A 26,218-nucleotide genomic window follows, 5' to 3' on the forward strand; every position below is an offset into this window, starting at 1 on the left:
TCTTGGGTCTCTTGCTTGTGATGATCGGATCAGGGTGCAGCTGCCTTAGCCAGTTCCCTGCTTTAGCTGGCAAGACTCACTTCCTGCAAGACATCCCCAAGGAGAAGCCACATGGACCTACCCTGATGCAGCCCTGGGTGCTGGAGCAGCCGTGTGGAGAACCCTGTCAGCGCTGAGATACTTACACATTCACTGACTCGTCTTTACTTCTGCAGTCGGCATCATTGTGTGTGTTTTATGAGATGGAGGAGGACTTTGTGGATTGGTGTCGGACATATGGACTAATGTTGGACTTGTGGGCTTGGGCAGCACTGGGTTGGGATGTTTTCTTGATGTGTGCTTACCCTTTATATAAAACTCTCTCTTATACATGAGTGTCTGGATTTGTTTCTCTGATGTACCCAGACTCACACACTATTCTACTTGCTCTTATCTTCCTTTGCCTTGTAGTTTTTGTTGTGTTCTTTGGCTTTAAGCCAATCAGTAGAACAAGCTGGAAATCTTTTTAATTGTTGATTAATTAGTATGCTTAATTTTTTGTGCTATTCCTCCTACTTCCTCCCCCTGCTCCTTGGATAATAATCTAGCTTTCTCTCTATTGGTTTGTAAAGCATACGTTCATTTCTGTGCTTTAGTACTCTCCCATCAACTTCACTAGGCATCCTCTGCCTACCAAGTGTAAGGTTGTTGTTTCTTCCTTTCTGCTGCCCCAGGCTGGTGGTGGTGGTAGGTGCTGCTGAGCCCATCGGAACGCACAGCGGCCCCCTGGGACAGAGTAGAACTGGCTCCTAGAGGTTTCCAGGCTGTGTCGTCTCTACAGGAGCAGATCGCCAGCTCTCGTCTTGTGGGGAACTGCTGGGTGGATTTGAACCACCAACCTTTCAGACAGAGGCCAAATGCTTAACTGTGGTGCTGCCCGAGCTATAAGGACCTTAATATATTTTACTCCCACCTGCATCTCCCCATTCTCCTACTTAGGTGCTAGTGCTGTCTGGATATTTGGTCCATTCTTATTTTTTAAAATTCTCCAATTTGTCATTATCATTGTTGTTATTGTTTCCCGGGTGTTTATAAACTCAAATCAAGCCTGCTACCATCAATTTGGTTCTGAATCACAGGGGCTCTATTGGACAGAGTCAAGGCTACGATCTCTATGCAAGCAGATTGCCACATCTTTCTCCTGGGGAGTGGCTAGTGGCTTCAAACCATTGACCCTTTGGTCAGCAGCCAAGCATTACGAGACTGCACTACCATCTTATATTTATCAGTTTCTTTGTTTATTATTTCTTTTGGCCCCTTCTTACTGGGCTTCATTTCCTTCGTTTGGAAATGCCTCCTTTCATGGTTCAAGGATTGTTTGCTTTTCTAGGGTGGGGGTGGGGGGAATCTGTTATGCCTTACCTTTGATTGCCAGCTTAATTAGGGAGGAACATGCCACTGCCCTCCCTTCCACAGGCCTCTGGCCTTAGCCTTTCAGGCCTCTTCTACATTGCTAGTAACTGCCCTGCTTTGCTGATGACTAGAGTTGGGGAAGTCCGGGTTCCCCAGGGAGCGGCCTTCAACAGCAACTGATGGGAGACAGTGTACAAAATGTCCCTGTTCTCTTGGTCTAAGAGTGGGGTAGTTCGGAGGCATATGTTGTCCATGGTTTCCTCATGGGATTAAGCCGCACAGGGGATTAAGAACCCCCTAGGGTGCTAGTGTAACAAACCTCCTTTATTGTCTGCTCACCCTTCTTCCCCTGAGGTTGTTTCCAACAAAGGCCCTGCAGGAACATTTTCATCAGTCCCAACATTGAAGGTGCCCAGGTTTTGTAAGCCCCGTAGTTGTGCGTTGCTTCATTCTGAATGGGCTCCTTCCTCTTCACTGGGGACCCTTGGAGACCCTCCTGCCTCATCTCCTAGCTCAGGCTGTGTATCCACAAAAACATTGGTTATACTTGACAGATCATTTCCAGGGATTTTGTTGTGTGAGAACTTTCATGTTACCTAGTTTGGGTTTTTTTAATGCTGAAAATGGACATCCTTAAGTACTTTTTCTACTCTAGTGCGTTAATTCTGTCTCTTTTACTTTGTAACACTTGAGCATTTTCCTTTCTTGGACACTTTTCTCTCCCTCTCTTGGGGTGGTTAGGGAGCCACGGAGACTGAAGGATATGTTTGTGGCAGGGAGCAGGCTGGGCACATTGCGATTTGCCAAACTCTTTGGGAAGGCAATGTTTTGTGAGAGGTAATGAGGTGGGTTCCTATTGCTGAATAGTTCTTAGTGTCTGGAATCCCCCTATGAATGAGGGAGTCACTTTCCCTGTCTAGCTTATCAGCTACCCCTTCTTAGCAGAGATTAGTTTAGCAGATGCTGCAGAGAATCAGGCTCTTGGGGATGGGAGTTTGGGAAGAAAGATTGGGGTGTGTGTGTGTGTGTGTGTGTGTGTGCATGCATGTGCGTGTGATGAGCTGAGGACTCAGCATAGCAGAAGTAGGGTAGAGTGTTTGACATAACCATCCCCCCCCCCCCGAACTAACCTCCCCCCACCCCATCACGGGACAAAGGTTTGGGCGTGGACCCTCATTTTGAACCTGTTCCGTAAACCCTGGCCAAGACCCAAGGTGCCTGTGTTTGTCAGGGGCTCAGACAGGATCTTTCATACCTACTGTGGACAGGAAAGTGCAGCGTCTGCTTTCCTCCAAACACCGCGCGGAATTGGCTCAGGTTGAGGTGTTTTTCCAAAACGTTCCCAGCATCCAGTCCTGGAATTTGGATTCAGACGCTGACCCAGACCAGCTGCCTGGGACTTTATCAGAATTCCTTGTCTGCATGGGGCACTCCAGGAGGGGCTGGACGGGGTTATGGGCATGTCGGGGTGAATGGAGGTGCCCAGCAGCTCATTAAGACAGCAGCCATGAGGTCTCCCACTGAACTTATCGGCTTGGCGGGTTTCTAATACCATTTCCTTTCATTGTTTCCTTTCGGCAATTGGGAGGCCAGTCCCCTGTTGTGGCAGCTCACAGCTATTGTGGTGGGGGAAAGGGGAGGGCCGGAGGCTGGATTGGTGGACGTCACAACTTGGACTTTATCTTGACGCTGGGAGCAGGGACTCCCAGAGCAAGTCATTGCAGAGTGGCTGCAGTTCCGACCCAGCTTCGGCAGTTGCTAGGGAGCATGGCTTAGGGACCCGCACAAGCCGTGGCACCATCCTGAGGCTGTTTCCCAAGAGAACTTGGGGGGCACGCACAGCCCCTGCATTGCAGGGAAAAGGTATGATCTTCTGGGAGGGAAGCTGACTTAATATGGGAAGAAGCAGAGAGACTGACCCCTTTCCTAGGGAGCTGGGTCTCTCCATCTCTTGGACTAGAAGGGCTTTGTTTGGGAGGGTGGGGCATTGAAAACTAGGGGCTATCCTAAAACATTCTCATCCTTAATTTGCCCCTGGGGAAATCCTATGCTTCCTTTGGCTCAATCAGTGGGTTGTACTGTTTGGTAAGCCTTGACTCAGTTGAGACTTAAGTGACAGTGGACCTCTGGGGATCAGCCAGATATACCTGGGTGTTGGCAGTTGGTGTTCATGGTGGGAGTTAGCACAGCAAATGAGGTGCCCATTGAACTATTTCTCCAGTGATGTTGGTTACAGTCCCCCTCCACAATGTGTAAAACAGTCTTATCAATTCCATTCTCTTTATTCTGTTTGCAGTCATCTGGTTTTCTCCCTCCCCGCCCCCACCTTACCTTTTAATTTTTGCGTTAGGGTCATTGTTGGGCATTAGGTCTCATGCAGATGGCTTTCAAGGCTGGCTTTCTGGAAGTCACGCACCACACCAGGTCTCGGTCATAGCTCGTCACCAAGGTCTGTCTTCCTCAGAAGTGCAGTAACTCGGGTACTGCTCTCGTTTGTTTGGCTGTGGCAGCAGTAGAGGGGAATGGAGTCCCTGAGTGGATTCCCCAACAATTTAGCAACCTTCTTTAGAGGAGAGAGGCTGTAGTGGGGAGCATAGGTATTGGTGTGTGTGTGTGTGTGTGTGTGTGTGTGTGTGTGTGTGTGTGTGTGCGTGTGTGCGCGTGCTGTATCACACAAGGACCACTGTCCCTCTTGATCACACTCTGTACTGTTGTCCTGGACTTCCCGTCTGTTGGTCAGAGCTACTCAGCAAACATTGAGCATCTCCTTGGTGCTGGGCACCACATGAGGCCGCCCCAGCTTGGATAGCTCTTAAGGTCCAGGGTGCAAACCCTTAAATCAATGGTTCCTAAGTCTGGGTGCCTGCGGCCCGAATTGAAGTGTAAGACAGACCCTACTCGCCAAAGATTGTGGCAAGCACCGAAGGAGGATGAAGCAGCAGGAGGGGACCGCGTGCTCGCCAGCTCTGAGTTGCTGCCAGAGTGCAGGGAACGGGGCGAGGCCAGGGTGGCCAGGGGGTATGGAGGAGAAGGAAGAGCGTCCTTCGTTAGTCTGCTGTTTGGAGAAGGGCGCTCAGGGGGCCTGATTCACAGCCACTATTACTCTGACTTGGGCCTCATCAGGAGGTGTGTGTGTGTGTGTGTGTGTGTGTGTGTGTGTTCCAGTGATCTTGGATTAACTTATGTCAAGGGGAAAATGAGATACAGTGAGGCTCAATCCTTTCTCTTGCTCTCACAAAGAGATTTCCCATCTCGGGCATTGACCAAAACCCAAACCAGCCGCCTTCTATCTGGCCGGTGAATACCAATCCGTTTCCCTTGCTTCTCTGCAGATGATTCCTGCCCGACTTTTGGGGGTGCTTCTTGTACTGATCTTCACCTTGTCAGGTAAGTTACCAAGACTGTTTCACTCCTCACTCCAGCCCCAGGGCTATTCAGAACAGCCCCCCACCCTAACCCTTCCAGGGCTCAGAGGCTATGTCTGAGATTACTTGTGGTAAATTCAAGCTGGGACTGGTAGATTGAGTGCGGTCTGATTGATTTCACCACGAAGGTTCTGTAGAGCCCCTGGGCCTGGCCTCATATCTCCCAGGGAGTAGGTGCCTGCATACATTGTCTCCCCCTGTGGGGGAACTGAGGGCCGTACAGGACTGTCCTGTGTGATGGGGGAGGACGTGGAGCAGGGAGAGGGAATCCAAGGCTTGTTTAGAGCATTTGTTTTCATAAGGATGATGGAGGTCATCTCCTGCTACAGACGAAGACACTGAGGGTCAGAGGGGTCAAATAAGTGATCCCCGCCTGTGTCCCACTGCCATGTCCTTTCAACTGGACTAAATGGTTTTCCTTACCTTGCAACTATTTAAAGGACACCCTCCTGATGCTGGCCAGTCTCCACTTAGACCCCGTGGGCCAGCAGCATCCAGTCTGCTGCTCATGAGTTGGTCTGAGACAAAGGATACATTTGTCACACCCTCAGCATCTGCCTACTAGGTGTGTCCTATCCCAATGGCCCAGAGCACTTAGACATTTCTGCTGTGGTTCCCCATTGGCACACACACACTCACACACACACAGAATGAGGGTGACAGGAGAGCCCCTCCAGAGTTAACATATTACCCCCAGGAAGCTAACACTTCCTACCAACATCCCTTCTGTGTGTCGGGCACACTGGATGACCTGTTGCAATTTAATTGCTTCAAGATACGTAGGTTGATTAATGTACAAGTGTGCTCATTGCAATCGACTTCTATCAGCTACTTCAGTAAAATACTAAGACCTCAACAACAGAAGCTTAGGCAATATATATTTCGATGACAAACAAGAAGAGGCACGTCAAAAAGTTTGTGGAAAATTTCCATGATCTTTTAATCCTGTTGTTTCATGAACTTTTAATTCCATCATATAATATAGCCATTAAAATCAAGTTTTGGACGCATAGACAATATACGCATAGTATATTGAGGCAAAGGGGGGGACAATAAACTTTGCACATTATATACTATTTAGAGTATTATTTCAAGTGTGTGAAAAACACAATAGTAGGACTGCAAGGGTGTAAAATATCCATCACTGTCTATGAGGGTGCTTGGAAAAATGGAATGGAAAAGTAATGGAGTTTCCCCACAAAGTGTTTGGAGCCCCCTCACAGGTGCTGTGAGCTAGCATGGGCAGGTGCTAATGGGTTCACTGTATGGTCTCTGGATGGTGGGCTTTACAGGTCTTCTCTGTGCTGTCCCCCTCGCATAGTCTCCAAATGTTGGGCCATGAGCGTGCCTTGCTTTCTAAGCCAGTCAATGAACGTCATTCAAGTGGAGGACAAAGCCCTGCTCCATGAGCGCAATGCACGCCAGGCCATATTTGAGGGTTGACAGAGTTGGCTTTAGTCTCATTTAGTGCCATGAGAGGAAGCATGTCCTCACAGTGCAATTCCTGTCTGGCTCAGCCTCCTTTCTACAAGGCCTGAGTGGTTTGGGCTGGGGGTTCTAGCGGGCTCACCTGCGGTCTCTCCCTGCAGGGCCTCTTTGCACGGCAGGGCCTGGGGGCCAGGTGGCCACTGGCCGATGCAGCCTTTTCGGAGATGACTTCATCAACACCTTGGACGAGAGCATGTACAGCTTCGCGGGAGACTGTAGTTACCTGCTGGCTGGAGACTGCCAGCAACACTCCTTCTCACTAATCGGTGAGTCCAGGGCCCTGGAGGAGGAATCCAATTTGGGGCAGCTGGGCTCAGGCCTGGTGTGCAGGTGGCAGGTGGGGAGGGGAGGAGAATCCCTATTTCTATGCGCTGGCAGATCACTGCCGGGAACATGGCAGGGAATAGCCCTTTCCATTTGGTCTCTCCCTAGGGGAGCCTGCTGGGATCATACGCATTGCTCGGCTCCTCCACTGGTTGCGTGGCCATTGCTCTGGGAGCTCCATTGCATCATGGGAAGGGTGGACCCTGTAGCACAGACAGCTCTTTGCAAAGGGATAGATGGATCTTTCCTGGGTGGCCTGTGCAATTCAGACAGTTTTCTGTTGGGGGACCCCGGGTGGTGCCAATGGTTAATGTGCTCTGCTGCTAATGGAAAAGTTCGTGGTTCGAGTCTAGCTAGAGGCCCCTTGGAAGAAAGGCCTGGTGATCTCCTATTGAAAAAATATAGTCACATCAAAGACCAAAAAAAAAAAAATCCTAGCATTGTGAATGAGGGGGAGTACAGAGTGGGGACCGAGGGCCCATCTTGGGACATCCCCTTGCAGAAGGGCCATGGGGAGAGATGAGCTGGTCAGGGTGCAGTGTAGCAATGATGAAACATACAGATTTCCTCTAGTTCTTGAATGCTTCCTCCCCCCTCCCCCTACTATCATGATCCAAATTCTACCTTACAAATCCGGCTGTTCCGGAGGATGTACACTGGTACAGATAGGAACTGGAAACACAAGGAATTCAGGACAGATGAACCCCTCAGGACCAGTGGTGAGAGTGGCGATACCGGGAGGGTGGAGGGAAGGTGAGGGAGAAAAGAGGAACTGGATCTACATATAACCTCCTCCCTGGGGGACGGACAGCTGTGAAGGGGGTGAAGGGCGATGTCAGATGGTGTAAGATATGACAAAATAACAATAGTTTATAAATTATCAAGGGTTCATGGGGGAGGGGGAGCAGGGAGGGAGGGGAAAATGAGGAGTTGATTGATACCAAGGGCTCAAATAGAAAGGAAATGTTTTGAGAATGATGATGGCAACAAATGTACAAAAGTGCTTGGATGTATATATGGATTGTGATAAGAGTTGTACGGGCCCCCAATAAAAAATTATTTTTAAAACCCCTGCATTGAAAACTGAAAAAAAAAAGAAAGAAAAATCACCAAGGATGACATTGAGAAGGCTGACAAACACATGAGGAAATGCTACAGATCCAGGAGAAATGTTAGCCATCTGAGAGATTCAAACGAAAACACTGATGCGATAGCAGTTTACACCCAAATGACAGTCCAATTTAAAAACGAAAACAGCCCAACAAATGTGGGGGGATGTGGAGAAACTGGAACTCTCTCTCTCTGCTCTCTTTTCTATTGAGGTTTTTCTATGGTTTATTTAACATGGTCATCGTTGTTTGGCTTCTGTTTTTGTTTTACATGGTTTTCTTTATTTGAAATCTAGGCTAGCTAAATCTATAGAGGAACTGGATTAGTAATTACCTGCAGGGAGGCAGGCGAGGTGAGGGGAGAATAGAAATAGGGAGTTGACAGCTCTGAGTACAAGAGAGAAGGAAATGTTCTAAATTGATTGTGGTAATGATTGCCCAACTCTTCTTGAATTATATGCCAATAAAAACTATTTAAAAAAACCCCACAGCCTTTGAAAACTCCAAAGCACAGCGACCTCTGACACACATGGATATGCCATGCCAGAATCGGTAACAATTGACTTTACATTGAGCACCCCGTGACCCCAGATAAGGAGCCCTGGTTGGCGGTGAGGGGTGCACGGGGATGGTGGTGGTGGTGGGGGGTGGTGGGAGCTGCTAACCACAAGTTCAATAGTCCAACTCTGCCTACTGTTCTGAGAAAGAAACATAAAGCTCTCTGCTTCAGTCAAGATTTACAGCCAAAGGTGCAGTTCTACTCCGTCCTATAAGATCCCTGTGAGGGGGAATTGACTTGACACAGCGTAGTGGTTCCCTGTTGGGCTGCTAACTGCAAGGTTAGCAGTTTGAAACCACCAGCAGGAAGATGAGGCTTTCTACTCCCGTACAAGGTTAGAGTCTTGGAAACTCACAGGGACAGTTCTGCCCTGTGCTTTCGGGTTGTTGTAATCCCTCATCAAGTTGAGGGTAGTAAGCTTTTGTTTGGGAGTTTAACAGCATATGAGGAACCAAGGCCAGGGGGCTTGTATGTAAGGCTTGGCAGATAGTAGCAGGAGGAGCTAGACTGGCACCGGGTCTCAGGTCGAAGGCGCTTTCCTCGGTGCTGAGCAGAAAGGGTATTTTCTCAAGGAGGCCGGGGAGAAGGGGGTGAGGGGGGACTGTGGTCTGATGAGCACTACACTAAAAAAATGAATCGGAGGCATGTGGTGTGTGGGAGTCTCTGGATGTATGTGACTGCTAACCACAAGGTGGGAGCTTTGAGTCCACCCTGAGGATCCTTGGAAGGAAGGCATGGCTGTCTACTTCCAACAGCGCATTGAATGCCCTACAGACCACAGCTCTGCTCTGGGCCACACAGGGTTTCCCTGAGTCGGAATCAGCGCACTAGTGAGGGAAGGAAGCAGCAAAGCCTAGCAGAGGTGGAGTCCCCACCTTGGAGAGTAAAAGATGGTAACAAATGACTCACCAGACTCTTGCCTGAGATGCAGGCAGCAGGATTCGTGGAGTGGTGACTCACCCAGTCCATGCATATTGGTGCAGCCTCCTCTGTGGGCCTGTACGGGGCTAGGCTCTCTTTGGGAGCTCAGTGAGCTGAAATGGCCCTCACGATGACATTCTCCTGCCTCTGCGGCAGCCTTTATCCTCATCCTCTGCTGGAAGATCCGTCCCAGTCATGATTTTAATGTACTGCCATTTTTCTTACTGCTCTGTGAGTCCTTCCGGGGGTAGGATGGTACAAGAGGTCTCGTGCCTCTGTGGTTCCTGGTGCTGGGCTCACTAAGTCTCTAGTCACTGGCTGCTGAGGGGACCATGCAGCATGGGACTCTTGTGCCCAAGGATAAATCGATGTACTCCTGGCAGTGGGATGAGGTGAGCAGGGGATGAGGCTGGTAGGAGGATTATCTACTTATATTCAATAAGAGGCCACTGAGGAGCTGTTGTGACTGGTGTGGCTGGTCCTGAAACTCAGATTAGCATGAGGATCACCTGGAGAGCCCTCGTTGATGTGCTGTGCTGAACACAGATGGCATGGTTTATGGCTCAAGGACACAAGAGTCCACATAACTGCATTGCTAACAGTTTCCCAGCTGATGCTGCTGTAAGCTTTGAGGAGCCCTGGGCTGGAGATGAGGGGGATGGAAGGCTGGGCTGCAGGGTGAGAGTATAGAGTTGTGAAGTCTGATGGAGCATGTCCTTTCAACCCAGCAGACGGCAAGGAACGAGTGTCAAGCAGTGTGCAGCAGGGACGTGTTGAGAAGGGACTTGCAATTTACTGACGTCGTCCTGAGAAGGAAGGAGGTGGGAGGCAAGGCGGTTTGGGCAACAATTAGCAAATGGGAGGTGGGAAGGGCCAGAGACATCCAAGGGTGTCACAGTAAGGAAGCCACTTGAACACTGAGCTTCGGGGCCCCACTTGAATTCAGAAGTAATAGCTGAGGACTGACTTGGGAGAGCAGCTGGAGAGAAAAAGGAGCCGTCACCTTCCTGGGGAAACTCAAGACTCAGCGACCCTCCATACCAACATCTCTCCACCATAAACATCCAGGTGCAGTGGTTATGATCGCACATGATGAACATGGCGAATGCCATGGAATTGTAGATGTAAAACCTGCTGAACTGACAAAGATATGTTTTTAGATAGACATATAAAAGTATATATATCTGCTTATAGATAAACTGTTTATATATTTATATTTCTATATATGTATTAGAAATAAAAATATCTATTTCTGACATAGGGATGTCAGTAAGAAGATTTTTTCAACAGGTTTTTTGCCAATGGTTTTATTGGCATATAATTCACATATCATACAATTCAATAGTTCAGTCACATCCAGAAGAGTTGTACTATCATTACCACTATCAGTTTGAAAACATTTGCTTTGTTTTTGTCCTCATTGCTATTAGCTCCCAATTACCTCCAATTTCCCCTGCTATATCCTTAAAAAAAGCATTAACGCAGTTATTGTCTTTGTAGGCTTATTTATTCTGGATTTCGAATACAGAATAAACTTTTTTAAAACACTCAAAAAACAAAACTAACAATAGTAACAGAGAAAAACAGATAAAAACTTCAATGGAAAAGAAAGCAGAAAATAGTAAAAAGTTGAAAAAATTTAAATGGATCATAGGGGAGATCAAATGATAGGGTGCTAAATGTTAACCTAACGGCATCTGCAGCAGTCCACCTTCCAACGAATTCTGCCTGACAGCAAGGCTGTTCATGTCCATGGTCAGAGGGGATTCACTCTGGACTTAGTCCATGTTTTCCCTTCACTTAAAACGAAAACCAAAACAGCTTTGAAAATGGCTCAAAAGGGGAGATCAAATGATAAGACATTACATTTTAACCTAATTATGCCTGCCCTAATAGGCTTTACAATGCCCCAATCTGATAACAGGGCTATTCACCTGCCTCAGTTACAATCAGAGAGGCTTCACCAGGGGCTTAATCCATGAGAACATGGATCCTGCAGATGCATTTTGGGCTTCCATTGTCATGCACATCCTTCTGCAAAAGAAGTGTTCACAATTTGAGCTCTGGTACCATTCCCTCTTTTAGATTTGGATGATATTATTTACAATCCTTGGATCACACAGGCTGGGGTGGTTTAGGAGATTTTCAAGGAAGGAATAAGAAGTAACATCCTACCCAATCTTTGAATTTTGAGTTCCCAAGGAAGGAGGATGGAAGTGTGTGTGTGTGTGTAGGGGCAGGGGGGGTCTATGAAGATGTTGTGTTGGTCTCAAGTGGGGTTGTTGATCTCACACCAGGATCTGATTACTCATCTCTGTGGTAGGTTTCCTGCCTGAGAGATGGCCTTGTAAAAAACACCCATGAAATTTTAGTGCTGTCACATGAAGGGGATTGAAACCAATGTCACAAAACACAAAATATATAAATCTCTGAATGGAAAACTAATTTGCTCTGTAGTTTCACCTAAACCCTAAGAAAGAAAGAGGAAGGAAGGAAGGAGCCTTAGTCCCACTGACAAAATGTAGATTTAGGGTTAGGGAGCCAAGTTGACATGTTGGAAAAGTTCTTCATACTAAGGCGAGACCCTCCCTCATAGGTAGCCCTGCTGGTCAGGGAGACTGACTACACTTGTGGGCTGTCACTGTCTTTCCTCTTGGATTGCCTGACTACTCGGGGCTTCTGCAGCACTGACATGTTCAACTTGCATGTTTATTTCCCATTTCTTGGGACTGGAAAGAGTTTCAAGTGGTTAATGCACTTGGTTAATAAAAGATTGGAGCCTGAGTTCACCCAGAAGTGCCTCAGAAGAAAGGCATGGTGACCCACTTCTGAGAAATCAAACACTGGAAATCTTGGGGAGCCCAGTTCTACTCGGACACACCGGGTGTTGCCACGGGTCAGAGTCCACTTGATGACTACTGGTTGGGACCTGGTGGCCCTTGCCTCCAAGAGGGACGAGAAGCGAGAACAAAGCCACAATGGGGGTCAGAAAACTTGTGCTCTGGTTTGAATTCTTTCACTTCACTGTGTCTTTGGGAAAGCCATCCCACGTCTCTCAGTCTCATTTTTATTATTATTTTTAAAGATCGTTTTATTGGGGGCTCTTACAGCTCCATTTTCTAATCTCTAAAAGGGAGATGCTGTGAGGGCCAAGTGAGAGAAAGTCTTTGGTGGTGTGAAGTGACCCAAACATTAGTCATGGAAACAGCCAACTTACCGCCTGGAACATGGATAGGGACCGGGTGTTGCTGTACCCTGTGGATATTCCTATCAAAGTAACATCAATGATATGTGTCACACCATCACATTCACACAGGGGTACTCCAGAGGTACAATCTTTCCTAGGCTTCAATGGCTGGGAAATAATTCGAAGCACATGTATAAGCTCTACGTCAAAATAGCTATGCGACATTCCCGACTCTTCTTAGAATAACTTGCTCTCACCAAGTGTCAGTTTCCTAGTACGCATGACCCACACCAGGTTATACACCAATCGCACTTTAAGGTAGATTGGTTTGATTTTCACCAAAAGTTGTGTTACTACCATTAGAGGGCGAGTATTGCTGTGAACAAGGACCTGGGATTACCTGTCAGTTTCGGCCAAAGACCTCAGGTTGATTTGAGAAACTGTTGGTTCTGTAAGCTTGAGACAGAACGAAACAGTGGGGTTTGCTACCTCCAAACTGTACCCCAAATCCAGTGAAAATCAGCAAGTTATATATCCCAAACTATGTCACAACCAGCACACTTTGTGATGATTACAGGAAACAACTGATACTCTAAACTACGTGATAAAGAGCAGAGTTTGCAGTGATTACAGGAAATAATTACCAATACCTATATTTCTTTGAAACTTACCAGACCGCCATCCCTTGAGGCCCTAGGCAACATTGTTTATCTGAATGGAGAATGCTGCGTGCCTGCTACTTATCTTAATGGACTGCTTACTGCCTTCCTGAGTCAGAACATCCTTACTGATTAAGCTTAAAAATAATTTTTCCTGCATGGGAGGGGGTTGTTACATTGCGGATTTCCAACAAACTAAATCTTGAATGATGCTATGTTGCTAGTAATTTGATTAACAGCAGGCTAATTCTTTCACCCCCTCTGTTAGAGGTAGTAATGGTGGTGTGTGTGTGTGTGTGTGTGTGTGTGTGTGGTGTGTGTGTGTGTGTGTGTGTGTGTGTGTGGTGTGTGTGTGTGTCTGGTGTGTGTGTGTGTGTGGTGTGTGTGTGTGTGTGGTGTGTGTGTGTGTGTGGGTGTGTGTGTGTGTGTGTGTGTTGTGTGTGTGTGGTGTGTGTGTGTGTGTTGGGAGGACAGGAATAATCTGAAGGAGGCTGGATGTGGGCACATTGAGCTGGTATTGGTGTTGGTGCTTGCCTGGGCAGCGTGGCCCGCCAAGCCCACTGGACGCTCCAGTTTCAGTTTCCATGCCGCCGTGACTGTCCTGCTCACCTTCTGCTTCATTGTTCTCCAAAGATGTCCGGTTTCCTTGTGTTTGAATAGCAAATTCACATTCCTTTCGCGTGCCAGGGGACCTCGGTCACTTCCTGGTTAGGGTTTTTGTGATCTGGCAGAGGGAGCACCTGGTGCAAAGAGAAGGCCTCTTTCTTTGATCCTGGCTCCTGGTCATCCAGGGTTCAGGGGCTGAGGCCAAAACTACAGGTCTTGGGGTTGACCTGTTGTTCAGGGGGTCAGGAACAGACCACAGGGATCCTGGCTCCTCCTGCTCCGCGGACTCCGCTCTTCCTAAGTCAGAGCTACAGAAACTTGCTCCCAAACCAGCCCCAAGAGAGATCCTCAAACAACCACCTGAGTCATTTCCCCAGCAGAGGCCTCCTTCTCACACCAGTGAAACGGAGAAGTCAGACGACTCTGCCGTTTTTCAGAGTGTGGATGGAGCCAGTCTTCTAGCTGCTCCGTGTTTCTGAAGGGCCTCTCTCCCCAACCTGCTGGCAGCCTTGCCCTTCAGCTGGGCTCCATCAGTGAATTCCAGGCAGAAGGCACAGGGAGACGTTTACCAGGGTGCTCTGGCCTCTTCTGTGGCCAGCTGGTCCCTTTCTCCTGGAATCATGGGGAATGCTAACTTGGGGGTCGGGGAGTGTGGGAGACCTTCCTGGGCCCACTGCCCTTTCTAGAGGCTCATTTCCCCACTGCAGAGCATCAACACACCCCCTTTGTCCCCACCCTCGAGGAGAGAGAGCAAGACAACCAGGCCACAGGGCTACCGTAGAGTCACGGTGCCAGTGCTTAACCGAATACAGAGGCACCGCTGCCCCGTGAGGCGGCTTTGGGCTTGGAGTCAGGACCGCTGTGTGCTGAGTTTGGCCCTGCCGCCGTGTAAACCAATACGGTGCAGATGGGGGCGATTTCTCCCTACCCTGAGGGGACATTTGGTCATGTCTGAAGACATAAAATGATCATAAATGTGGGAGGGTGGGTGGGCTGGTTGTGGTGGCTTGCTCGTCCATTTAATGGGCATATCTGCAGTACACAGGGCAGCTTCCACCCCAGAGACTTACCCAGCCCTTCATGCCCACGGTGCCAGAGTGCAGAAACAGCTGCACATTTAGGAGCCAGCTTCTGCGTCTATAACATGCCGTCAGTCTAGACCACTGGTTTTCAAACGGAGTCACAACCCGTGGGTCACACTGTTAATCTCATGGTTGTCACGAGCCTCTATAAAATAGTGTGAAATATAGACGTACGTGGCACAGGGTAAGGGGAAGTATTTTTATTTTATTTTAAGCTTGATTTATCCCTGTGCTGTAAGGGTTTGCTTCCTCGGTTTCTTCTGGGAGATCTTTTCCCTTCTATGAAACCCCTCTTCTGGTTTAGGAGGAATCTCTTCCTTTTCAGTGGAGATCCTCTCCGTGTGGCAGGGGGAGCTCAGCGATGGAGTGATCTGACCCCAAGCTCCTGCGCTACATGGTGGGGGCCTTGGGGGCCTGGATGTGCTCAGTGACCAGAGAATCCCCATCGACACCCTTCAGTTCAGCGTTACTCTCTGCATTTTTAAGCATGTGCAGCAAAAACTCAGCACTCTTTGGGGGCCACTGACCCTGGGTCCAACCCCACTGTTTGGCCTGGGCACACCTACTGACTCCACCATTGTAACGCCGGAAGGGCACACACTGCTTCTGCAGGGTGATGTCTTTCCAATAGTTGGTGGCTCTCCGGATATGCATACCCTGAGCGCCTGGGCAGTTTCACAGGTGTCTTCAAATGGACCCGGAGATTTGACCCTCTTGATTTGCATGATTTTGTGGGGATTTGGGGGCCAAGTGAGTAGTGAACTCTTTTGGCAGATCACCTCAGGCTGCTATGGGAAGAGTGGTAAGTATTGCTATGTGAAGTGTGTGTGTGTGTGTGTGTGCATAACTCCAGTTAGACCGGAGCATATGCACTGGTGCAGATAGGAGCTCTCAACACACAGAGCCCAGGGCAGATAAATCCCTCAGGAACAATAATGAGAGTAGTGATACCAAGAGGGTAGGGGGAGGGCGGGGCGAAAGGGGGAGGAAAAGGGGAACCGATCGCAATGACCCTAAAGGGATGACAACAGAAACGTGGGTGAAGGAGACAGCAGATGGTGTAAGATAGGAAAACAATAATTTATAATTTATCAAGGGGTTATGAGGGCGCAAGGGTGGGGAGGGAGGGAAAAAAGAGGAGCTGACACAAATGGCTCAAGTAGAAAGAAAATGCTTAAAAAATGATGGCAACATATACACAAATGTGCTTGACACAACTGATGCATGGATTGTTATAAGAACTGTAAGAGCCCCCAATAAAATGATTAAAAAGAAGAAGAAAGGTGCTTTTATCACTAACTTATGAGCCCCCAAATTGAAAGACTTGTTTCGATGGTCCCCACGATCCTTTCAGGGGCCGCAGGATATTTTCTTTCTCCAGGACAAACGCTCCAAACTTCCCTGGCCACCCCTCGCCACGGGTGTGGCTTGACGGGTGTCATGAGTTGCTGACCACAAAGTCAGCAGTTTGAACCGGCCAGCTGCTCCGCAGGAGACAGATGAGCTTGTCTCCTCCCTTAAAGATGGATGGTCAGGGAAGCCCACGGGAGCATTCTACTCTGTCCGATAGGGTGGCTCTGAGTCATCAACTCCACAGCAGCGGGTTTGGGGGTTGAGTTCAAGTCCCCTCCTTGCTCTTGGATCGTGAGCTTCACAGTCTCGGGTCTGCAGCTCACTTCCCACCAGCCCCCACCACGCCACCCTAGCCCCGGTCCTGGTATTCCTGTCACCAGGATCAAGTCGATTTCAAATCATAGCAGCCTCTCGTGACAGAAAGGACATTTTCTTGGTGATAATCTTGATGGAAGCAGATCGGCAGAACGGTGAGGTGGGTGCAGCCTGCCAACTCTTGGTTAGCAGCAGGGCCACCGGGCCTCCTTGTTGCAGGTTTGGCTGCGGGAAGAGCTGGCTGTTGTTTGATGCGGTCTGTGTGTTCCAACATGGTGAGCCCTCTGGACAATCTGATGGATCCCACACCATTCTCATCATCATGGCCATGGAAACCCTCGTAAAGCCACGGGGTGAATCCATCTCCTGAGGGGCTTCCTCGGTTCCACGGACCCTCTACCTTGCCTAGCATGATGTTCTTCCCGGGAGTTCCCTATTGATAGTGTGTCCACCGTATGTGAGCTACAGTCTTGCCACGTTCCATTCTCAGAGGCATGCTGCTTACACTTCTTCCCTGACAGACTTGTTTACTCTTCTGGAAATCCACGATATGTTCCTGGAAGCACAGTTCAGTGGCATCTGTTCGGGTGAGGTCTTCCTTACACACCAGGAGGCCATGGCAATAGCAGGACTTGGCTCAGGGGCATTCGCTGCACGGTGCCTTGGAAGTGCTTCCGACACATAGCGACTCATCCGGCTGCTCCTGCAGCGTCTTCAAAGTTGTGATGATTGAAACATTGTTGCAGCCACTGTGTCAGTCCACTCTTTAAGAGTCTCCCAACGCTACCAAATGTGATTTCTTTTTCCTGGGCCTGAGGACTTCAATTCTATTTTTTGGTCTTGCTTCATCATCTCCGGGCTGTTGCATGCATAGGAGGCCGTTGAAAGCATTGTGCATGAGGCCAGGCCCGTGTTTGCTCTTTAACACTTTCAAGACTCTGGTGCAGCAGATCTGGTCAATGCAGCACATCGCTTTGTCTCTCTGCTTAAAAAAAATCATTTGACTGGGGGGCTGTGACAGCTCTTATCACCATCCATCCATCCATCCATCCATCCATCCATCCATCCATCCATCCATCCATCCATCCATCCATCCATGTATCCCTCCATTTGATGGCTGTTTCCAGGAGCGTGAATTGTGTATCCAAGTAACATGAGAGCCTTGACAACGTCCATCTTTTCTCCCTTTATCAAAATGCTGTCTCTTGCTCCGGTGGGGAGGACTTTTGTTTTGTTTAGATTGACCTTGAATCTTCTGTTGAAATGAAACCGAAAACACCCCAACCCAATGTCACTGAGTGGATTCTGACTCGTGGCAGCCCGGGGCTGGACGTGTTTACAGCAGCAGACAGCCACCTCCTTCTCCCTCGGAGCAACTGGTGGGTTTGAATCGCAGACCTGATCGAACGCTTACCTGGCGATGCCATAGACAGTTCCTGAAAGGGCCACAATGCTGATTTAGCTGGGATGCTGTTCAACTTTTACCTAGTTGCTAATGGAAAGCTTAGAGGTTGGAACCCACACAGGAGGAAAGGCCCAGTGACCCGTTTCCGTAAAGGCGAAACTACAGGCAACCGAACTGACCGTCCTGCTCTGCTGTATAGGGTCGCTCTGAGTTGGAATTGACTAGATTGAACGTGACAATGGCATTATTTGACTTCAAGATGACTTTCAGGGGGCCAGTTCTCTCTAAGCTTCAAGTCCAAAGATCCTCTCAGGGTGGTAGCTTGGAAGGGTCACCTTAACCTCCATGGGAATCCACATGTCTGAATTCCACAAGAATGGAAACCTACACCCCACCCGCCACCCCAGAATTCCTTCTCCTCTCTTGAAAGTCTGGAAGAGCTCTGGGCCCATTCGTGGCAGGCTGGTGACTGTCCCCAAGGTGCCCGCTGCATCTAAAGTGTTCCCTACGCACCCTGCTGCCACCTCCCTTTGGCGGGCTTCATTCTCACTCACACTCCCAGCCAGGGAGCAACTGCCAGAAGGAGGAGAGGCACCCTGCGATTCCTTACCAGTTTCCAGGCCTTTGGCTCAGAAGTGGGTTACCAGTTACCCAGGGAAGCGTGGGCAGAACGACGTGTCCCACTGCCCTGTCAACCTGGAGCTGGAGAAGGAGACTCCTCCTGCCCAGGCAGCCCTAAGGGACCAGAGATTCAGCTATGGATGGTTGTACCCCCACCCTTCCCCACTCTAGCAGAGAGGGCTGCCTCGTGCTCTCACCGTGTCCAGGGAGGAGGTCGTGCCCTGTCACCCAGGCTAACTGAGGCTTGTATGTGGTGCTCAGGGCACTGGTTTCCAAAAAGGCTGAGGAAGGGATTTGGGCTTGAGCCCACAGTGATTACCCAGGGGCCGGGGAGCATTCCTGGGAGGACCGCAATCTGGAGGCTGTTGCCAGGCTGTGCCCATTTGTTTGCTTGCCTCAATGTTTTGTTTTGGAAACTTTCCAACATACCGAAAGAATGGACAGGGCATCACCGTGAGCACCCATATACTCGCCCTGAATGTTTGACTCAATTGGTCTGACTCATCTGTCTCATGGGTTTCCTTTGGCCATTTCCCTGCTCTCAGAAACTCTGCTCAACATTTAACGACTGGCTTGCTGAAAAACAGACAAGGAACATCCAGTAGAACACTGCTTCTAAGTGAAAATGCGGAGCATGTATGACTTGGCAGCTTGAGCAGGAGAAGAACCTTGGACGTGGTTGGCGATTGCCTTCCTCCTGGCTGGGGCCTCTGTGGACTGTGGGTTGTGGGTGGTCTGTGAGCCCTTCCTGGAGGGCTCCAGGCTGCTAATGGCATATCATTCAAGACTCTATTCTTAGAATGGGCTCTTAATTTACGTGTGGCAGCCTTCACTGTAATCTCACCAGCACCAAGTCTATTTCTGGTTGGTAGCAAGTGTGTGTGTGGTTGAGTATGTGCACAAACCAACCACAGGGGCTGCCTGCATCCCCCTCTGCTGAAGAACTGGAGCCTGTGCATCCCTGCGCCTCCTGGGAGAAAGCATATTCTACATTCCCAGGGGTGTATTTCAGCCTGGGCTCTATGGAACATGGCCCACAGCTGACCCTTTTCTCCCGCATCCTCCATCGCTGGGTCTTCACGGAGCAGCGTACATCTTTCCTTTCATCAACTGCTTTCTCTCCCAGTCTTGGCCATGACGTGGCAATCAATCTCTTTATTTCCCTCTCTGGTACCTCCGTTTCCTTTGAATACTGAGGGCCAGCACAAATATCAGTCCCCGGGGACGGGCTGTGAGATTGTTAGGTCTTATCAATGCTGTAGAAAAACACGTCTCTTGCCTAGTCACCCAGGCTCATGGCCATTGGCATCCCCCAGGTCTCTGTGATCAGCCCTCACAACCAGATCTTCTTTGGAGACTATGTGAACATGTTTTCTTTTGGGGGATTCAAACATCTCGAATGGCTACACTGTTGTTTGTTACTTGCTGTTGAGTTGGTTCCAACTCACGGTGAGCTCATCCACCACAGAAGGAGAAGGGCTGCCCTGTGGCACCTTCACAACCATTGGTATATGTGATTCCCTTGTGACGGCTATTGGTAGTGCATTCTAACCTAGTCTGTTGTCACCCATTCAGTGGAAACCTTTAATTTTTGGAAGTAGATCTTAGGTCTTTCTCCCTGGGCTGTCTAAATTGGAAGACCCCCCGGAAAGCTGTCCATTACAGATGACCCTGTTAGCCTTTGAAATACCAGCATCAGAACGAGGCTAAAGCCACCATGGTCTGACAAATGGCTGGTAATCTAACGGCTGTCACTCAAACTCACCATAGTGACCCTATAAGACAGTGTAGAACTTCCCCCGCCCCTCTAAGTTTCTGAGACTGTAACTCTTTATGGGAGTATGCAGCCTCCGGTTGTTGTTTTTCTCTCTAGGAGCAACAGATGGTTTCAAACAGCTGACCTGGTGGTTGGCAGCCCAATGCCACCAGCAATCTTGATCGGATGGCAATATTGGTCATTATTGAGGCCCTTACTCTCTTGATATTCCTAGACTTTGTCCAGAGATTCAAATAGAGTGAACTAGGGTCGAGCTCAGGAAGCTCCATTTTAAACAAAGAACCTTGAGATTCTGATGGGGATTGTCCTAGTAAGGAGCTCCGGGGGATGGCCAGGGAAGCATTGGATTGCTAACCCACTAGGTTGGAGGTTCAAACCCACCAGTGAGAAAGGGGAGGCAAGCTCCTCCTGTGAAGATTTGCAGCCTCTGAAACCCTATAGAGACTCGCTCAGAGTTAGAAATGACTTGCTGGCAGCGAGTTGAGTGTGACCATGCTCTCTTACGGGACCAACCATCATGACCATGGCCGAGATGGTGCGGGACTGGGCGGTGTTTGTTCTGTTGCACACGGGGTTGCCACGAGTCGGGGCAGACTCAATGGCATCTAACAACAATAACAACGTGCCCAATGAGCCCTGGCAGGGAAATGGTTAGGTGCTTGACTGCTCACCCACAGGGTGCAGCTGGAACGCACGCGCACCTAAAAAAGGCCTGGAGATCAGTTTGCACCAAGATTCCATCCAAGAAAGCCCCCTTGGGCAGTTCTACTCGGCCGTGGGTCACCATGAGTCAACACTTAGCAACAACATGGGGGACCTGTCACCCACAGCTCTTGTGATCGCTTTTGTTTGCTGTAAGAATGTCTTCTCTTTATTCTTAGTGAATGCTCATGCAACGTAAGGGTCCCCAGAGAGCTAGTTACCCAGAGGCACTCAGTAAATATTTTTAGATGGAGGGAAGAATGATGACCAAATGAGAGTTTCAGGAAGTTTTTTGTTGCCCATGTATTAAGGTTTTTTGTTGTTGTTTTTTTTTTTTTTTTTGGTGGAGGAGGAGGGGGAGTTTTCTGCTGAGAATATTATGGGGACAAGGCTTATAAATAAATAAATAGATAGATAAATAACTGCCTACACATAGATTGGTAATAATCACCACAGTATTTGTAGTATTTATTTATCTATAACTCAGCTCTTTTCTCTTTCAGGGGACTTCCAACATGGCAAGAGAATAGGCTTCTCCGTCTATCTTGGGGAATTTTTTGACATCCACGTGTTTGTCAATGGTTCTGTGATGCAGGGGACCCAAAGGTAAGTCAGAGGCCCAAACATCTGAGTTAGAAAGAAGCCTGGATATTCCTTCCCTCCGGCACTCTTCTCACCATTCAAATGAAGGCGCTGAGACCCAGAGAGGAAATAACTGTGCCCGGAGGCAGTGAGTAGCCCAGCTGGGTGGGCTCAACCACTTGTCTTGATCTTCTGCCAACAAAAATTCAAAAACTCACTGCCATTGAGTTGATTCTGACTTGGAAAGACCCTACCGAACAGAGTAGAACTGGTTCTGTGGGTTTCTGCGACTGAATCTTTATAGGAGTAGAAGGTCTCATCTTTTACCGTACCCTGCCTCCCACCCCACTTCCCACTGTGCCAGGTGGTATCGAACTGTTGATCTTGGGGTTAGCAGCCCAATGTGTCACCCACTACTCATCAGAGTCCCATACCTCCAGTCACATTCCACAATAATCTGAACCCTGCAGTCAGATTGGACTTGGTGGCTGGGAGGGACATCCGGAGAATAGACGGGAAGCTTATTTCCTGAGCAAATCCTTCCTCCTGCAGTGTCTCCATGCCCTATGCCTCCAATGGCCTGTATCTGGAAACCGAGGCCGGGTCCTACAAGCTGTCCAGTGAGACCCATGGCTTTGTGGCCAGGATCGATGTTAGTGGTACCTTCCAAGTCCTGCTGTCAGACAGATACTTCAACAAGACTTGTGGGCTATGTGGAAACTTCAATCGGTTCGCTGAAGATGACTTTATGACGCAGGAAGGTAAGTGTCTCTGGGGTAACATTTCCCTAAAGCGTGTTTATGCTCCTCTCTCCGCTGCTCATGAAGGCTCCCCGACATTCCTCCCCTAGCACTCACCCTGTCAATGTTATCTTTTGAGCTTTCGACTTCACTGCCTTGAATTTCAGGCAAGCCAGGTGTTGGAGAGCCTTGAGCTTGACTGTTCATCATTAACTTCCCCAGAGCAACTTCAAGGTGACTCTGGGGCAATGACTTGGTGGGGTAGGCAGCTGACCTCCAATAACTTCACAGGGGAGGAGAATTAGCTTCAGCAGTACCAGCCAAGTTGATTCCTCAAAGATGGAGATCAGGTGTGCCTCCTTTCTCCAACCTGGCTTTCCACCAACTTGACCCAACTTGACCTATAGCATTTTCTACTGCTCTGCTGAGTCTGAACACTTCTTGCCACGGAAGACTCATGGAAAATACTCACACCGATGGGATGTTATAGAGAAGCAGCAGGGTTAGAAAAGTCTCAGGACACATTTCTTTAGTCAAAGCGGCTCCTTTTCAAAGCCCCTAGTCAAAGCAGCCATGCCTGCAGGCAGGCCTCGTCCTGGTCCTTGGCCTCTTGTCCCTTGATCCCTCAGTCCTCTTGAGCCAGTCTGGCTTCTGCCTTCTTGAGAAAGTGTTACAAAGCTCTTCAGCTCCAGCCTAGAAGTCCCAGTGCTGCTGGCCAGCCTTCTGCCCGAGTGCACTCAGGTTTTTCTCGTTATGTGTCAGGAAGCCCACTGCGCTGTCTCCTGGTTGTACTGCTGCTGCCACCATCGTTTCTGTCACTGCGTCTTGCTGTTTCTCAGTGTGTCCAGCGTTACAGCTCATGTCTTCTGGGTCTAGGAGGGTCCTCGTGAAGGGACTCCAGCAGTGGTGGGGTTCACATAATTTAACAACAGCTTAACCGTCCTAATGACTGTTTTAAGTATAAACAACCCTGATACACCAAAAGGTAACTTACCATTTCACAGTTAAGACTAAAACAAAAACAATGAAAGAGGTACACAAAACTACATTATAACAAAGATTGTAAACATATCAATGAAAAAATATTAAATAATACCTTCACAAAAACAATAACACGGCTATTTAAGATCGTTCCACATATGACTTCTTGATCGGCATCCTCACTTGCAACCTTCTTCCCTTTGATCCGAGCATCGCCGGCTGTGTGAGGTGTCCTTCACCATCTTTTCACTGTGGGAGGAGGATCCCATTCCTTTGGAGGCAGGCCACTCAGACAATAGTCATTGTGCTTGAGATACTGGAAACAGGCGACTTCTCTGACCATATTATGTTCATCTCTGGAAACCTCCTTTCTGCTCCTGCTGAAGTTAAAGTGACTGTTCTGTCCATATTTTTGGCTCTTTGAACACTTCTAGGAATTGCATGATTGACTCGTCATGGCTCTTGGGAAGTTGGGGAGTAACGCAAAGCTAAGGGCAGCATGGCACGCTCTGGTTGTTAGGCACTTTCTCCCTCTACATTTAGCAAATGCCAGGGAACGAACACGTAGCATTTCATCAAAAGAAAAATGACTTTTCTGAAACAGATCAATAGATATTACAAGCATAGTTCTATCTAAGTTTGTGTACCGATGGAGGGAATGAACATTACTACGGGTGCTTAACATATGCTGTTGCGCAGATGAATGTTAAAAAAGGGTACGGATCACAAATTTGTGATTTCCACATTGGGCCCAACCACCCACCTTAGAGAGAACACTGATCCTAAGTGCCATTTTAACAACCAGTTCACAGAACTCAGCCAAACATTAGGTGTGAGCCAGCTGAATCCCACTACTGAGCTCCAGCTCTGCTCTCACCTCTTCTTGGTGGTGCTTATGGTTCCAAGTCCCCTCTTCCGGGGTGCTATCTAATGAGAGCAAAACTGACTAACTCCTTTGTGAGGGTCCCATACCCATTATTTCTCTGGCCCCACCCCCACAGGGGTTCCATTCACCTTACTTCCATTAGTAGTAGGTTGTCCAGTCCTCGAGCACCTAATTTACTTAGTGTCCTCGATTCATGAAGAGGAGCTGATTTCTGGAAGGGGAGTTGACCATGGTGACCTGAGTTGGGTAAATCCTGTGGGAATGGAGACTTCAGCTGCAAAGATCTTCTAATGATCGGAATTTGGGATGTGCGAAGTATGAATTTAGAAAAATTGGAAGTGGTCAAACATGAAATGGAACACAAACATGAAATGGAACACATACAGATCAATATCCTAGGTACTAGTGAGCTGAAATGGAGTGGTATTGGCCATTTTGCATCAGAAAATCATATGATTTTCTATGCCGGGGATAACACAATCAAGAGGAATAATGTGGCATTCATTATCAGGAAAAATCTTTTCAAATCCATCATGAAGAACAATGCTATCTGTGATCAGATATGTCTACCTGCCTTAAAGGAAACCCAATCACCCAATCAATGCAACTATTACTCAAATTTATGCACAAGCCACAAAAGCTAGTGATGAAGAAATTGAAGAATTCTACCAATGACTTCAGTCTAAATTGATCAAACATATAATCAAAATGCATTGGTGATTGGAATGCAAAAGTTGGAAACAAAGAGGAAGGAATAGTAGTTGGAAAATATAGACTTGGTGATAGAAATGAAGTTGGAGGTCACATGATAGAATTTTGCAAAACCAACGACTTGCTCATAGCAAATAACTTTTTTCAACAACACAAAAGCCGTTTATACACATGGACTTCCCCAGATGGAATACACAAAAATCAACTTGACCACATCTGTGGGAAGATACAACGGATAACTCAATAGCAGCAGCTAAAACCAGACCAGGAGCTGACTGTGGAACAGACCACCAATTGCTCATATTCAAGTTCAGCTTAAAGCTGAATAAAATTAAAGCAATTCTACCAGAGCCAAAATATGACCTTGAGTCTATACCACCTGAATTTTGAAAACATCTCACAGATTTGATAAATTGAACACTAATGACAGCAGACCTGGGGAACCGTGGGAGGATATCAAGACCATCATTCACGAAGAAAGCAAAGGTCAGGAAAGGGGGAACTGATTAAAAGGATCCACATGTGACCACCTCCCTGGGAGATGGACGGCAGAGAAGGGGGGGAAGGGAGACTCCGGATAGGGCAAGATATGACAAAATAACAATGTATAAATTACCAAGGGCACATGAGGGAGGAGGGAGCGGGGAGGGAGGGAAAAAAAAGAGGACCTGATGCAGAGGGCTTAAGTGGAGAGCAAATGCTTTGAGAGTGATTATGGCAAAGAATGTACGGATGTGCTTTATACAATTGATGTATGTATATGTATGGATTGTGATAAGAGTTGTATGAGGCCCTAATAAAATGTATTTAAAAAAAAAGAAAGCCAAGATCATTAAAAGACAAGAGAGAAAAGATGCAAAAGAGACTCTGAAACTTTCTCTTTATCTAAAGCAAATGGAAGAAAGACTGAAGTCAAAGAGCTGAATAAAAAACTTCAAAGGGCAGCTCAAGAAGACAAAGTAAAATATTGTGATGAAATATGCAGAGACCTAGAAGTAGAAAACCAAAGGGGAAAGAACATGCTCAATATATGTGAAATTAAAAGTTAACCGAAGGAAAAATTCAAGCCTCGATTTGCAATCTTGAAACCATGGGTCAAATATTATGGGTAATATTTTAACCTCTATGGGTAAAATACCAAATGATGCAGGAGAAATCCAAAGACAAAGGAAAGAACACACAAAGTCACTGGACTCAAAAGAACTAGTTGACAGTCCACCATTTCAGGAGGTAGCACATGAGCTAGAACCAATGGTGCTGAAGGAAGAAGTTAAAACTGCACTGAATGCATCACTCCAAAAACAAGGTTTTCAGCTTGCTGAAACATTTGAATAGGTATCCCATCAATTTCTGGAACTCACTCTTAGATGCCAGGAAATTTGGGAGACAGCTA

General features: G+C 48.0%; 1 protein-coding gene across 1 annotated transcript in view; it reads left to right on the top strand.

The window, feature by feature from the left end:
• Nucleotides 1-4,724: 4,724 nt before the first annotated feature.
• The window catches only part of VWF (von Willebrand factor), a 173,576-nt gene continuing 152,082 nt past the window's right edge, over nt 4,725-26,218 (top strand). Inside the window, exons 1-4 of the mRNA XM_075553135.1 lie at nt 4,725-4,779; nt 6,407-6,571; nt 21,429-21,531; nt 22,060-22,268. Of these exons, the coding sequence (XP_075409250.1) occupies nt 4,725-4,779; nt 6,407-6,571; nt 21,429-21,531; nt 22,060-22,268 (532 nt within the window). The remainder of the gene's footprint in view (nt 4,780-6,406; nt 6,572-21,428; nt 21,532-22,059; nt 22,269-26,218) is intronic.

The sequence above is a fragment of the Tenrec ecaudatus genome, chromosome 6 (genome assembly GCF_050624435.1).
Source record: "Tenrec ecaudatus isolate mTenEca1 chromosome 6, mTenEca1.hap1, whole genome shotgun sequence".
NCBI classification, from domain to species: domain Eukaryota; kingdom Metazoa; phylum Chordata; class Mammalia; order Afrosoricida; family Tenrecidae; genus Tenrec; species Tenrec ecaudatus.